This window comes from Neolamprologus multifasciatus, chromosome 4, assembly GCF_963576455.1.
Source record: "Neolamprologus multifasciatus chromosome 4, fNeoMul1.2, whole genome shotgun sequence".
NCBI classification, from domain to species: domain Eukaryota; kingdom Metazoa; phylum Chordata; class Actinopteri; order Cichliformes; family Cichlidae; genus Neolamprologus; species Neolamprologus multifasciatus.
In genome coordinates, this window is record NC_140442.1 from 24,649,280 (window position 1) to 24,665,270 (window position 15,991).

Consider the following 15,991-nt stretch of genomic DNA (forward strand, 5'->3'; position numbering starts at 1 on the left):
ATTGTCTGCTTCCAAAAAAACAAAAAATCAGGGGAACAGAGGGGGGAAGACTGTGTCTGCAGCCAGCTTTTAACAGTTAGATCAATTCAATTAGATGGTCTAAAACGGAGCCAGTATTACAGGCTCCTTGTGTCAAACTGCAGAGTCATGTGAGCAGCGGCCGACTGAATGAGGACGCAGATTAGCTGGGCTCAGCGTTGAGCAGGGAGGAGGGCCAAGCAATTAACACAACAGCAGTAGAATGATGGCACTATTCGTTGTGGAGGCGGCTTTCGCTGGAGATTTATCTGCATTAAGATTAGAAAATCTGGGTCAAGTGCAGAACTATTAGCACAGTGCACTGAATTATATCACTTTTTTTTTTTTTTTAAAAGATAGTCTTCCAATCTTTTCAGAGAACTCAAGTTCGACTTCACCATTTCAAAAGAACTGAACTGATTAGTGTGATTAGTTAATAGCCTGTCTGTCTGTCAGGAGGAGTAGGAGTTTATCACTCTTGCCACCAGTAAGAATGATTTTATTATAAGTGATAAAAGGTATAAAAAAATTCAGAAAAGAAAACAGAGAAACAACAATCAGAAGATGCCCTATGAGCAATGGCTTGGCGACAGTGGGAAGGAAACACTCCCTCTTTAGAGAAAGAAACCTCCAGAAGGACCAGGCTTAGGGAGGGGCAGCTATCTGCTTAGACCGGTTGGGGGTGAGGGGAAGAAGAAAGGACTAGAGACAAACTGTGGAAGAGAGGCAGAGATGAATCACAACTAATGATTACATTCAGTGGCGAATAAGCAGTGAAGAAGAAATGCCCCGTGCATTATGGGAAGCCATGACTCGTATAGGAATTCTTTCAGTGCATTTGCAGCAAATGAGGACAGTTTGTCAATCTTCTGCAATCACTTACTCGGAACGGTGCACAACCTGCAAAAAGCATGTAAATGTGACATTTTTAGTCTTTTCACCAGGCTGTGCGCGTGTTCACAAATACTAACCGTATCCCTCGGGAAGGTCAGGGTGCGTGTGCAGATGGGTTCTGCTCATGTAGTTGCGGTGCCTCTGCGAACGGACCCGTCTCTCCTGCGCCCGCTGGTCGCCGTCGCTCGGCGGCAACGCTGTGGTGGGCGTGGCGCCGTTCGTGCTAATAGGCGTGTTCTCGTCCACAATACAGCTTAGAGGACGGCCGGGGCTGGAGTACTCCGATGCCGGCCTGAGAGGGCAAAAAGGCAGGTAGGAGGAGTTCAATAATTAACAGAAGTGTGTGGCTGACGTCAGAAAAGAAGTTGCTTGAGACATTAAAAAAAAAGAACCTAAGAAGAAAAGGCAGAGGAAAAAAAGAGATGCCTTCATTTCTCAGCTCCTCCATATCATTTAACGCCACTGTCTGAAGCAATTTGTCTGACACCTTTTTTTGTTTTTTTTCCCCCCTTCAAGGAGCCCACTCAATTTTTCTCCAGAGCTCCCCAGTTTGGGAGCACTGAGGTCAGTGATGTGGATTTCCATCAGCCTGCTGCTGTTTGATTTAAGAGGTCTGGCTTTGAGATTCTGCAGAGGCTGCAGAGTGTACTCACCTGGTAGGCCTCTCCCACTGTGTGGTGCGTGTGATGTGGTTCAAGTACTGGATGCGCCCAGACGCGGTCCTTCTCTCCTCCCAGCTGGCAGCAGAAACGTACACAGACACAGCACACGGTTAAGCAGACACAGAAGCATCTAGTAGACGCGCTGCCCCCTTTCACTACATGCAGATATCGTATTCTTATATGAATTTCAAAAATAATATCTCTTCTGAGAAGACAAGAGAGGTCCTCGACTCACTCACCCATCTGGAAGATCATTGTCAAACAGCCGACTGCAGTCCACCACAGGACCTCCTGTGCCTATCCGGTCCCTCGACTGCAGGCTCACTGCAGCAACACATGGCAGACAGATGCACACACACACACACACACACGTGTTACTAGACTGCAGCTCACAGCGTAGGCACAGATATTTTATCCATGCACAAAATTGAACTTTGTGTCTTTATTAGAAGCAGGGAAAGGGTTTTTTTTTTTTAAAAAAAATCAGAGGTATGCTGAAGGGTCTGGTTAAACAAAAATGCATTTCCTTCCAGATCTTTTTTTTGTTTTTAAACTTCTGCAGGGAGCACGTGGTAAATCTGAGCTTCAGTGATGTATTTTGTGTGTGACAAATGAAGCAGATTTTCAAGCAACATTTGGCAGGTCGCATTCATTTTGAGCTGTTTATACACGCGAGAAGCAAAACAGAACACTGCGATTCACTGCAAGCTCTGTCAAAGGAAGTTATAAAGTATCACCGGATAGTTTTACAGCGGGCACACAAAACCGTACTCACCCACTATCTGGCCCCTGACTGTGTCGCTGTCGTTGGGACTCAGTTTGTTCAAGTCTAGTCTCTGATCTGTTCAGGAGAGAGTGAGAGAGGCAAAGAGGAGAGCCAATCAGACAGACAGGAAATGAGAATAGAGATGAAAGGAGGAGTAAAAAGAACAAAAGAAAAAAAGGATTCATCAACTTCAGAAAGACATGTAAACTAGCGTGTGTTGGGATGTATTCGTCTCCCCGCACACTTTGGATAATTCCCACTGCTCTGTATCATTTACATCACTCAGAGTCTCCGTCATTATCTGTCTCTCATTCTTCTGTCTGCAGACCACAGCTTGGCTGTGCCCTGGAACAGATGGTCTGCTCCGTGGAACAGCCACTGGCAGTAAAAAACAAAAACTCACTGAGCATCGGTACAGAGCGGGCTTCAGTTCAAATGTTGGGGTCAAACATTTGACAAATTTCAGTACAAAGCCTGCACTATTCCGCTCAGCCTTAGCGTGGACATGAACTTCTGCCAAAGTCTGGAAACTCTTTGTCTGAACTTCTTAAAGTCTGCGGAATTTGAGAGTGAGTGAGAAACGGAGAGAGATCAGGCGGAAAAGAGAGAAAGGAAAAAAGAAGTTGCCTGCAGACATGAGAAATGCCACTATCTGCTCTCTGTTGTCTGGGTGTCATGCAGATCAGCTCAGGATGTGTGTCTAGACTAAACAGGGACCAAAACTGGCAACGGTCGAAGTGTTACGAGGCTGGCCGGAGGTCAGCAGCCACTGACAAAACAGAAAATGTACTCGTGCTGAGGTTGGATGAAAGTGTATACATGTAAATACTTGCACAGTCATATACAAGAGGACATGAAACATAAACGCTGCAATTATATATAAATGTTACAGTCAACCCGAGACGCTCTACAATTATACACAAAAGTTGTACTCTGTGTCCTCGGTAAGGCTTGTGGAGGGGACCGAATGGCAAGTGCTGGTAAAAGCACACACACAGACAAAAGAATGACAAACGCACACAAGGGGAGAGACCACAACACTACATATCTATGCTTACACTTAAATAGCTGCACAATTATGCATGTCTGCGTGAAATGACCGGTTGTCTAGATCGGCAGACGGAGATAGAGTGAGGTTAGTCACAATGGCATTTGTGTGTTTGTGTGTGCGCGCACATGTTGCCAGTCTACAGAGGAGACTCGAGGAGAAACCCGAGGGGTGAGGAGAAGGCCAGGAGAGAGAGAAAGAGGGAGAGAGGCAGCGAGGGGAAAAGCGGCGGCAAACCACTCACAGCTGTGGCACAAGGTTCAGGTTTCCTGTGTCCCTCCAGGAAAACAACAATGTCAGGAGCTTCTAGGAAAACTGGTGGGATTCTTTCACGGTTCTGCCTACAAGACCGCAGGCCCATGGAGCAGGTAGTGGCTCAGACTCACTCCAGACCGCTTTTGCTGAAGCTACAACAATCTGGCAGGGCTTTTATATAGGGAGCCATTAACTAAGACCTTCGTCTCATTTATCCAGTTAGCTTCTGACATGAGACATTTTTACCGTAATTGCTGGGTGATGTTAAATGGCTCTTCCTGTTCTGGCAGGGGCAGAGTGCTGACCCCTCTCACACCCCGGTCTGGCCTCTGTCAGGCTTAGCGAGTGAGACAGGGCACTAAATGGAGCCACTCTAAGTTGCAGTCGCGTAGCTCTGGCAGCAGCGGTGTGGACAGATAGTCCAGCTTCAGCGAGCTGTGGAGGTCTGATGGCCGTAAATGACAATTTAACTGCTGTCATCTTCTCCAGCAGATTGTAATAAACCGAGTAAATCAAATAACACATAAAGACTTAATAGAAAAAAACCTGAGGTGATCCAGGCATATTTTAAAGTACAAGATCCAGATAAAATAAACCTCACATCAGCCTGCTGTTGAGGTTGGCCTCCTCTGCCAGCTTTCTTCCGATTGGCTACCCCTCGCAAACAAAAACTTTGAACAGCATGTGGGTGGAGCCCTGTGACTGAGATGACCATATTAGGAATATCTGCTCTTAACTACATCATACAGAGCCAATTATTTTAATATGTCAAATATATATTTTGTAATAATCAACCGACAACTATTAGGAAGCATCCTTCTATTAACTATGCTCCAAAATATTTTACATTCATTTAATTCCTGGGAATTTAGTGCTCCTTTAATCAAAGTCTCAGCAGAGCTACACTGACCACCCTCTCCCCCGAGGCGGCCTTAAGCCAAGCTGGAGACAGATTTTCTTCAGCCTGTTCTAGACTGCCCTCAGGTCCCCCCCACCAATTGGACATGCACACTTCACCTGACCCAGGAAGAATCTGTGAGGCATTCTACCCACATCATCTGGCTCATTGCAGAAGAGATGTACTTTAAGTCTCTTCTGAAGGACTGAGCTCCACGCCTCATCCCTCACCAACTCTTTGGAGGAAACTCATTTTCACCGCTTGTATCTGTGATCTTATTTTTTAGGTCACCACCCGCAGCTTGAGGCTCCCATCTCTCCACATCGCTGAAGACACTCCATGATCTGCCTGTCAATTTCTCAATCCATTCTCCGACTACTGACGTACGAGATCCCGACGCATATTAGACAAGAAACAGTGCAGTCCATCCTTTTCCCACCGAGATCCATGAACGCAGACTTAGAGCTGCTAATTTCAACAATTAATATAATTAGTTGCTTTTTTGGGGCCAAAAGTACGAGGCCAGTTGGCAAAATTTTAAAAAGATCCATCTGGTCATAATGTTCATATTGATAATGAAGTATAACCTATAACCAGCAGCTGTCATTTGTCATGTTTGTACAAGCTTTTCAGAGGTATAAGGTTGGGCTGGAGATTTGAATATTACAAGACAATCTTAACCTGGATGCAGAAATCTATACGCATTAAAGTATATCACTTTGCTACTTGTGCTGACACAAAATGCCAAATATATTGTTAATCCACAGAGAGCTACACTGTTAAAGAGCGTTAAGGGAAAATTAAACATCAAAATGTGTGGCAGATACATTAAAGCATCACTGGCACTTACAGCCTGTGTCTTTAAGGCGGTTGATAGCATTGGACAGAAGGCGGACACAGCCCAGGAAGCCAGCTCCTTGCTTCTTATGGATCTTCTTGTGATTCCACACGCTGATGGTGATGGAGTCTGATTTTCCAATGTATCTGTTGGGAACGAGAAAAGGAGACATAATAAGTACACGTATTTAATGAGATGTGCCATAGAAACTCTCTTTTACTGCTCAACAAACAGACATCTGGTGAAAGGTAATAGAAACTTCCCTGAGGATTTCCCCGGCACTACAGCAAAGACACACCCACGTCACACAGGTTACTACTAAAACTCCTTGTCAAGGACTACAAAGCGAGGCGGAGTCGGCACACATGGATGTGGAAGAGGTAGGTGAGCGAGCTCAGAGGGATTTTCTGATCCTTTGTGCCTGAGAAGAAGAAGCACCACAAGTGGAGTGGGATTCTCTGAATCATTTATCACAGTCACACCAGCCATCCTCAATAAAAGTGGGACAGAAGGCCACGGTACTCCTGCGATGACACCACAGCAACAAAACCACTTTAACTGTAAAATGCCCCCTGATCTGTCGTCATTTTAAATACTCTCCCAGCGTGCAGGGGAAATGAAAAAAGCCCTACGTTTTGCTACAAAATGGATTTTTAAACTTGGGCTGACATCGAGTTTTCTTTTGGCTTATACAATTTACACACAAGACATTTTAAGAAAACCATTTTCCTCAATATATGAAAAGTACAAATGACCTTTGATCAAACCAGCAGCACTGAAATTATGATTGGGTATAAACAGTCATTAACTGCTCTGCCAAACATGGAAGGCCGTAACATTAGTTATATAATTTGAAGGCTGTTTGCCTCAAAGTAAACTATTTTGACTTTATGAGTTTATGATGAGGTAAGAAGTGCAGTAACTGTACAGTAAGCCCTCGACATAATGTTAAAACCCACTGTAATCTCGGTTGAAGCTGGTTAATGATTGCACTTAAAGAGGACGAAAAAAAATGAAAATGACAAGTCAATAATTATAGGATGAAATATCACACAGCAAGACCGACTCTGCAGCAGCGCTAGCAGCTCTGAGGGGATATCACCCTATTAAACATCATAGAAGCTCCTGTTTTTCAGAGGTTGATGGTCTACGGTTGTTTTAGACATGAGCTTTTCTAGACAGCAGTGGAAGGAGTTGCAAGTGGAAATGCAGCTCCCTAGTACAAAGGCTTTGTGATGCCCGACTGCGCCGATCTGTGGCGATGTGAAAAAAGCTGCAGGTGAATTTGCGGTTGTCGATTGGCTGTCCTGTGTTCTGCCTCGTTCAGGCGGCTCATGGCTGATGTAAATGATCTCCAGCTGTGGGCTACATCTACAAAAGAAAACTTCAGACAATGTCCTGACCCAATTCTTCTGACATCTTTTGTAGTTCCTGTGTAAAAAAACAGCTTTAGTCTCACTGTGATACTATTTGTTATTTCAAGCTAACTGAATGGGAATGGTGTCATGAGACAGAGTAAAGAGGGAAATAATAACAGGTATCGGTATACAAGTTTTTGTAGGTAAACACTACACAAACTTAGCGTAAAAACTAGCCCGTGTTATGACTGACAGCGATTGCTACGGCTGTACTGCAAGTACTGAGAACATTACAAGGTCCTATTATAGTTTTCCTTACAATGTTATGCCTGATTGTTGTTTGTAAGACAGAACATGAGCACTGACAGGTGAAGTGAGTAACAATGATTATCTCTCTTTATCTCCATCTAACGCTGGTTCTGATAGAAAGGTGTCAGAACACACAGAGCATCACAGTTTGTTGTGTATGGTTCTGCATAGCTGCAGACCAGTCAGGGTGTCCATGCTGACCCCTTCCCACGACCATAAGCACCAACAATGGGTATGTGAGCATCAGAACTGGAGCGATGAGAGAAGGCGGCCTGGATGGCTGGGTATTTGTGGGCATTGGTTACCTGGGGAACACCTGAGACCAGGATGACCTATGGAAAGCGATGATCTGCTGGGAAACCTCGAGTCCTCCAGGTGGCTGTTAGTTTGACACGTACCATCTACCCAAATTGTTTCATGAACATGAACACCCTTTCATGGAAACCGTATTTCCTCATGTCTGTGGCCTCTTTCAACAGGATAATGGACCAGGCCAAAAAGCACGAATGGTTGAGGATTGGTTTGAGGAAAGCAATTACAATTTTAAGGGTTGACTCGGCCTCCAAATTCTCCAGATCTCGTTCCAATTGAGCATCTCTAGGATGTTCTGAACAAACAAGTCCAATCCATGGAGCACCTCAAAATTTGCAGGACTTAAAGGATCTGTTGCTAACATCTTGGTGCCAGATACCACAGCACACCTTCAGGGGTCGAGTTGAGTCCACCCCTCGATGGGTAGGTCTGTTTTTTTGGCAACTAAAGGAGGACCAACACAATCTTATTCAATGATCATAACATTGTACCTGACTGGTGTACATTGTTACACCAGTATTATTGTTGGTCAAGCTTTCAAATAATGAGGTCAGCTTGAGTACAAACTCCTGAGAGGCAGAAAGCTCAGGCTTCAAACTACTTTAAATGCTCCATTTCAACACTCTTTTTACATCCTGGCTCTGTTGTCTGATTTCAAAGAGAGATCATCATCATCATCATCACCACCACCACAGGCACCGAGCTCAGGTTATAGGTACAAAAGCCCCTCCCACTTGGTGGGTCAAATCTTATGTCAGCAAGGGGTACCCAATCAGAAATAACATGCATTTGAGGGAGTGGGAATGGGGGAACTGAGAAAAATAATTGGGATAGGCCAGCAGACTCCATGAATTTATTTATTTTTTTAAAGGGAGCTGGAAATGGGCATAATTTTCTCTTTAAAAGATTGACTGGTTTGACCACTATGCAAGTAAAGGACATGATCAGGCACACACAGAGTTACAGATGTGCTGGCAATGAGAGACGCGTCTAAATAAGTGGAATTATTTCCTTATCGTGTCTGCCTCCTCGTGTGTCAGGCCTCAGTGTGATAAAATCTCAGCATGTGAACCTGTTGCGGCACATCTGCTCGGGTGGGCTCCCTCCTTCGGTCTAAAACTAATCGTCTGTACGATTCGGAGAACTGCATCCCACTGTAATTATCATGCTGCTTACCAAAAGGGATATGAAACAATGAGGCTGTGAGTAAGACGTCTGGACATTTTGAGTCAGTGCCAAATGCCTGTCTGGGGTGCGATGTGAGAGAGAGCGCTACTATGTCAGACAGACATGACGGGAGGGAAGTATTATAAGCAAACCAAAGTCATCTGGATCCTTGTAATAAAATTCATTAGTCTGGCTAAGATTTTTCATACAGTCATAGGCAATCTCACACACACACACACACACACACACACACACACACACACACACACACAGTCAATGGGAAAACTGGCATTAAAGGAAAAGGAGCAGATTTAAAGAGCCAGATGTGCTTTTTTAATACACCTTTCATTAAGTAGAGGAATCTTTGGTTTTATTTTAGGTTTAAGAAAAAATGCACACCAAAATGAAAAATTCATAATCAGAGATACAAATGCAACAAATCCCAGACCTGCGAATCAGTGTCAAATATTTGTGTTGTGGACGAACACCAACAAAAATAAATCTGTTTCCTAAAGACTCTTAAAAAAAGGGCAGTAATAAAATACCTCTTTGATTTAACAAATATAAAAAGTTTAAATTGAAGTATTCTAAGGCAGCGGTCCCCAACCCCCGGGCCTCGGACCAGTACCAGTCCGTGAGTCATTTGGTACTGGGCCGCGAGAGTTGAGGCTCAGGTGTGAAATGTGTGGTTTTCAGGGTTTTTAATCGGTTTTCAGCGTTATTTTGTTATCGTTTTTATCATTAACTCGGTTTTCCTGGGTCTTTTCACGTGTGTTATGAATAAATCTTCTTTTTTTTGGTACCGCTACTAGTTTAATTTTGTTGTATTTATCCACGACACCTTAAAGGCCGGTCCGTGAAAATATTGTCGGGCATAAACCGGTCTGTGGCGCAAAAAAGGTTGGGGACCGCTGTTCTAAGGAACCCAAACCATTTCATCATACACAACAGCTTGCTTGTTACAAATACAACAGTTACAGCATTAACCACCGAGTGCAATCATCGCTCTCAAGTCATTTCTTGTCAGACTTTACTGGACCTAAACAAGCAGGCTTCCCAGCAAGGCTGCTTTCAGCATTATCCTCAGGGTTTCTTTCAATGTATTACATGTACTAAGCCAAATCCCAGCCAAAACAAAGCAACAAACAACAGTCAGGAGTTGGACTCGAAAACAAAACCACTTAACCCAGTGATTTAACGGGGAAAAAACCTTCGCAAAACAGAAAACTGATTTTAAGATGATATCTTTTAAGGTCCTTTGTTAGCAAATGTGTGTTTAAGATATTTTAAGACCAAAAGGACACAAGCAATTATGACAGATTTGCAACTGAAATAGCTCAAAGTAATAGAATACACCATTTTTATTATAGAGTTAATAATGTATTATATTGCAAGGTCAGTCATTTGTCAGTCAAGTAGTACCTAACATCAGTGGATAGAGCTAAATAGGACAAGCAACATCTGACACACACAAAAAGTTGCAGTAAAAAAACTCAATGGCTGACAAGAAGCTATTCTTAAAGCAGCAGGAGAAAAGGCTGAGGTATGTCAAATTACAGAAAAACTGGACTGAAAATCAGTGGCAACAGGTCTGATGAAGTGATGAATCCAAATTTGACATTTTTGATTCAAAGTCTAGTCAATATATACACAAGTGGTCAGGAGAACAGTACGTGTGTACATCTGTAAAGCATGGTGGAGGCTCTGTCATGGTTTGGGCTGCATGTGAGCCAGTGATGTTGGGGTCTTGTAAAAATTGATGTAATTATGAATGTAGAAATGTATGCAATCAGGAAAGTGTCTGACTGGCAAAGGCTTTAAACACACTGCCAATGTAGTAAAAGCATAGCTGGAGAATTATATATGGTGTTTTCTATCAGTCATGGACTGGCCTCCCCAGAGCCGAGACCTCAACATTACTGAAGCAGTACGGGGTCATTTAAACAGAAAGGAAGAAAAGGCAGACGACTATTCCTGAAGACTATTAAAGAAATGACAAGATGGAAGAGTTCAGAATAAAAGTGATCATACCAAATATTGACACTCAAAATTGTACAAATTCTGTTTATGCCTTTATATTACTATGTATGTTTGCACATGTCTCAATAAATTACCGTAGCTAAAGAAATGAGTGGTGGCAGAAGACTTTTGCACAGTACGGGTAATACCTTGGAAAGCTGAGAAATTGGAATAGCCAGCTATTAGTTCTTTTGAACTTGTCGCTTCTACAGAATTACAGCTCAGACGGTGGGAGGGGAATGGATAAGTGGGTGGGTGTAAAGAAATTTGAGTCTAGACAGGGCACTTAACATTGCAGATGTATTATTTAATAACACTGTATCTGATGGATTCCTAATTGAATAAATGTGACAGCATGACAAAAGAGTGCAAAAATGCAGGAAGGCACTTCCCGTCACTTACTACAACGATGAAGGTCCTCCAGACGAACCGTTTTATTACTCATAATTACAGTATCCTTGCCTCTACTAATCCCCAACAGGAGTTATTCAGCTTAGACTTCCTTTATTTCAGTCATATCCTATGAGTGTTACGGATCTGTTTTAGAAACCGAGAGCAAGCAGAAGGATTGTGCGACCCAGGCAGCTAGCTAGACTGCGTCTACTATTCTTGGCATGCTGGCAACATCCTGCAACAATGCTGAAGGGTCACAGATCATGGGCCAGTTTGCTCTCTGCAGCATACCCAAGAAATGAAGACCCAGCACACACACACATCATTTCTACACCCTCACATACAACAAATGGAAAAAAAGAGTCACTGCCAACAGCTTTAATGCACTAAGCTCTTTTGGGAACACCAGGTGTTGCAGGCCCTATTTTAATAAGTGTGAGCCAGCCAGACAGCCAGAGAAGCTGCTCTCAGTCAATTAAAACCGCTCTCCTCCAACACACCACCTGAGGGTCCTTCTGCTGTTCACCACGAGAATAAACACAGACAGTAAAACGGGATACAGTCATGGTAAACGTATCACCGGTGCAGAAAAACCCAAGTCGTTTTCACATAAATTCCAGTCTACGATATCTGCAGGCTCTCGGGACAAATTAGAGCAGAGACGTTTCCACTGAGCCACGAGTCTGTGTTCTCCGCTCCAACAATTCATCCCCGAGGTGTGCGTACGTGCGCGTGACTTTTTCCCTCTTGTCAAATGCGACAGGCGTGGGGCCTTGTAGAGAGAGGGTCCTGTATCCCCAGCAACCAAACAAACGGAGACACGTGCTTCCTCTCGCTGTTGGCTACGCATGACGGCTTGGATAAACACTGGGCCAATACTGGAAACTTTCACTCTCACATTTTCACTCACGCTCTGTCTCTGTTTTTTCCAGGTTACTTTCGCAAGACACACCATCTTTGGGAAAAAGGCAATCGGGGTACAACAAGACATGCACGTGTTTCAGTCAATGGAAGAAAATACTATTGGAGACGGCCCTCCTTTTCTGATTCCTTAAATACTGTTCCAAGGGACATTTTTAGACCGAAGGGTTATGTCATTACACAGTATTTAAATAAGTGAGAGGCCAGATGCAAGAGCTGTTTTCATCGGTTTAGATCCTGTTAATGGCAAAGTCTCACACTTCAAGGTTATAAAAAGAAAGACATGCTAATTGAGAGGCACTGCAATAAGCCAAGCATGGCCTCAAACTGCTGTTTGTAATCAGATTTAGTCTGTGGGGCAGTGGGAGGTATTCAAATAAACCAAAGAAGACTTTTTAAATCCTTACAAACAGATGTCAGAAATGATTCAGTGTTTTAAATAAAGAAAGAATGAAGAAGAAGAAAAATGACTCTGAGACTCACAGATCATAGTGTTGGTTCCACTTTGGGTCAAGCGTGTTCCTCACAGTGTCTGTAGAGTGGCATTGTCCTGAACCATCCACGACCACCTTGGCAAAGGGATCAGGCAGGCCTGCGAGGAGAAAAGAGCACGCCGCAGCACAAGAATAAACAGTTTAACAAGACACAAAGACAATGCACATGCAGTGATCTACACAACACTGATTTCTGTTGCAGGATGAGTCCAGGCAGGCTAAAGATTACCATTTTATTACTTCCACAAACTTTTTCTATTCTTATGACAACTGACATCCTCTGGTGTTAACGCATTGCAGTGCAAGGATGCACGGGACACCTTACATAACAAATGATTAATTCACAGTACAAATGGTGCAAATGATAATTACAGTTCTTGTGCTCCAGGACAGTTTGAGAATATGGGACCAGCTACTAGCCTGTAGCAGCCTATCACTGATAGGTGTATATCAGGGGTGTCAAACTTATTCTTTGTCAGGGGCCACATGATCTAAAGTGGGCCAGACAAGTAAAAATCCACTTTCTGTCTGCGTAAGTTTAGCTGCACATTTAATCCCTACGATATCTCAATAAAAGAGAAAGAAGCGCAGCTAAATATATTCTGCTCTATTTAATTAAATAAATCTATCAACACAACTCGTTGGACTTAAATTGTAAAAACACTGGAGAACCCAAAAGCTGTTATTTTAATTGATTATTACTTTGGTGTAGTATGAAAGACCGTGGAGGTGTTCTTTATTAGTAGCACAAGCTGTAAAATTTATTAACATTTTACAAACACGGCCAGCGGGCCAGGTCAGAGTCTTTGCCGGGGCAATTCTGGCCCGCGGGCCTTATGTTTGGCATCCCTGCTGTATATGTTCTCCAAAATACTCTGATAGGGAGAAAACAAAGATCAGGGTAATTTGTAAATAGTGTCATAACACCGTTTACTTAGCTTACCGGCTCCAGCTGCACTCTACATCAGTCTAGTACTGTCTGCAGCACATGTAGCAGAATAGAATGATAGCAGCGCAGATGGTGAGCAGCTTTCCCACAATGACTAGATTTGAGACTTGTATTTTGTGTCCGTCTTAGAGAACTGTGATGTACTTAGTAACAGAAAATCTTCCGTCCTCTTATTTTGAAAGTTCAGTTTGCTGCTAACCAGCTACGGTTACTGGCTGGCTCACTGGCCAGGTTGCTATTGTGGCACTCCCTGTCTTTTAGCTGCTCTCCAGAGAGCCTCTCCCATCCTGCAATCGGATTGACTCCTCACTTGTGAGCATGAGACACATCCCTGCTTTGTCTGGGCAAAATACAAGCTGCAGACAATACAATACATGTTAAAGCCATGCTGTCATGAAAAATTGTGCCTGAGCACAAAACAGACTTTTTTGTGACTATTTCACAAAAAGCGCCTGGCCTCTATGATTGATGTTTTCCTATCTACAAATAAAGTAGTTGTGGCTTGGATCAGTATGTTCACATAAGTACACTGTAATACACCACAAGAGCCAAGTCTGTATATGTATCCATGTTCGCAGCACTACTCTCCACGTAACTGAATGTTTGCTCAGCTCCTGAGCGAGCAGAGGGTCTTAAATGCTCATTCACCATGACAGCCTGACCCAAACACACCAAAACGTGACATTTGCTGACACCTATTCTGAAGAACCTAGTAAGCAACAGTTGCACAAAACTTACACTTATAGGGTTTTAAAGGCATTTTACGATACGAGACAAATTTACCAAACACACTGCATATTAGGAACATTTGGAGAAAATCTGTTGAAATTAAACTGTTTAAATACTAGCATAGCTGCAAACAGTGGCCTCTTTATCAGCCCAAAGTGTCCTCATACCACTTTCAGGTTTATGATGAAAAGATAAATAAAAGGCAATAGATACTTACGGAAGAAGTCCTTCTTCACCAGGTTTTTTGCGCAGAGGACTGAAAAACAAAAGCAAAAAGTCAAGCATTAGATATATGTTTAATATTCATCCCATCAAGATCAGGTTTCAGGGGCATCACCAAGGGGGACACTGGCCACCCCCCAAAATTTGCTGGCCCCTGATCCCTGGCAAGACTGTCCTATGTTGGTAATAATTTTAATAAACCTGAGTACGAGAGAGGAAGACACCCTCCCCTCTGCTGTGCCCCTGCACTGTTCTGTTTTTAGTGTGCTGCCCCAAGACTTTTAGTGGCCCCCATACACGGCCACCCCTAAAAAAATTCTGGAGGTGTTCCTGTCTGGTTTGCAATATACAACTTTGCAACTTAAGGGTAAAAATCTGCAGCATGTTTTTTTCTTCCATCTGAAACTGTGGATATCTTTTTTTTTTATTTTTATGCATTTTCTTTTAATTCCCTGATTAGAAAAGTGGCAGGAATGTGCATGGGTAGGCCGCAGGGAACGATTCGTCTAGTTTAGGATTCGAGTCGGAAAACAGTGTGCTGAGAACGACTACATTACAGCTGTGAGCCAAACACAAGCCAAGGCTGGTACAGATTACACAAACAATCTTTCCTTTGATTAGACTGCGTATTTATAGCACATGTCGACAGCAGCAGAGAGACCAACTCCCTTGCTGGAGGTTTAAAGTTGAAACTTCAGCACAATTAAGATTTGGTGTCATTAAAATAAACAGGAATAATAAAAAACACCACATTGCGCTCTTCATTATAACATGATGTTGAGCTGCAGGAGTGAGTGTTTGTTTAGTCTTTCCTTCTCCCTTCCAAAATTTGTGCAGACTCGATAGTACTGCTATACTCTGAGAGCCTTGGTGGCAGTTGCTGAGGTGATGAGGCAGAGCCACTTACTCCCTCTTGTGCAAGTGTGGATGGATTAGGAAGCTCAGTAACCACCTGGGTGTCTGGAGCTCACGGTTGCAGCCGGTGAGTCAGGCACATGGAAATAGTTTTGCTTTTCTCAGGAATAAAGCCCTTCTGAGAAACAGCCCCTAATTGGTCTGGACACTGATGTCGCTGAGTCATGGGTTCAAAGAGGGATGATACATTACACCAAAGTAATACAAACATAAAACAGTGAAAGTCTGGTTTATGATTCAGTCACTATTAGTACAGAGGGAAGTGCACCAAGTTAGTTTTATTTTGAAGAAATTGTGCCAAAAAAGAAATGGTTAGCTGATGCAAAGTATGACACAAAGTAACTAATCTCACTTCTGCCTCTTTTTGTTAATTAAACACTACACAGGGTAAATGTTGTCATTTAAAGTTCAGTCTACTCCAGAATCTGTTTTGCTGCTTGTAACTTTATTTGGATGCTCGGCTCTTACTGCGTAAAATGGTGTACAGAGTGCAGAGCTCGAAACTTGAAACTCAAGTCCTCAAAAGCACCTGAGGAGATACTAAGTATGGCTCCTGAGAAGCCATTAAGTTCCTTTAATTCAATTCTATTCAGTTCACAACACTATTAACCTCAAGGTGCTTTATACTGTAAGGTAAAGACCCAACAATAATACAGAGGCAACCCAATGCAACCTCCTATGGGCAAGCACGTGGTGACAGTGGGAAGGAAAAACTCCCTTTTAACAGGAAGAAGCAGAAGCAGATTTGGAGAGGGACAGCCATCTGCCGCAACCAGTAGGGTGATGAGGGAAGGACAAATAATATAACAAATATAATGTTGTAA

General features: G+C 43.1%; 1 protein-coding gene across 2 annotated transcripts in view; it reads right to left on the bottom strand.

Moving 5' to 3' along the window:
• smurf2 (SMAD specific E3 ubiquitin protein ligase 2) overlaps nt 1–15,991 on the bottom strand; it is a 52,127-nt gene that overhangs the window by 14,751 nt on the left and 21,385 nt on the right. For both annotated transcript variants that reach the window (XM_085156376.1, XM_085156375.1), the window contains 7 exons: nt 14,248–14,286; nt 12,342–12,450; nt 5,392–5,525; nt 2,350–2,415; nt 1,814–1,898; nt 1,566–1,649; nt 990–1,204 (listed from right to left, as the gene is read on the bottom strand). In XM_085156376.1, the coding sequence (XP_085012502.1) occupies nt 990–1,204; nt 1,566–1,649; nt 1,814–1,898; nt 2,350–2,415; nt 5,392–5,525; nt 12,342–12,450; nt 14,248–14,286 (732 nt within the window). The remainder of the gene's footprint in view (nt 1–989; nt 1,205–1,565; nt 1,650–1,813; nt 1,899–2,349; nt 2,416–5,391; nt 5,526–12,341; nt 12,451–14,247; nt 14,287–15,991) is intronic.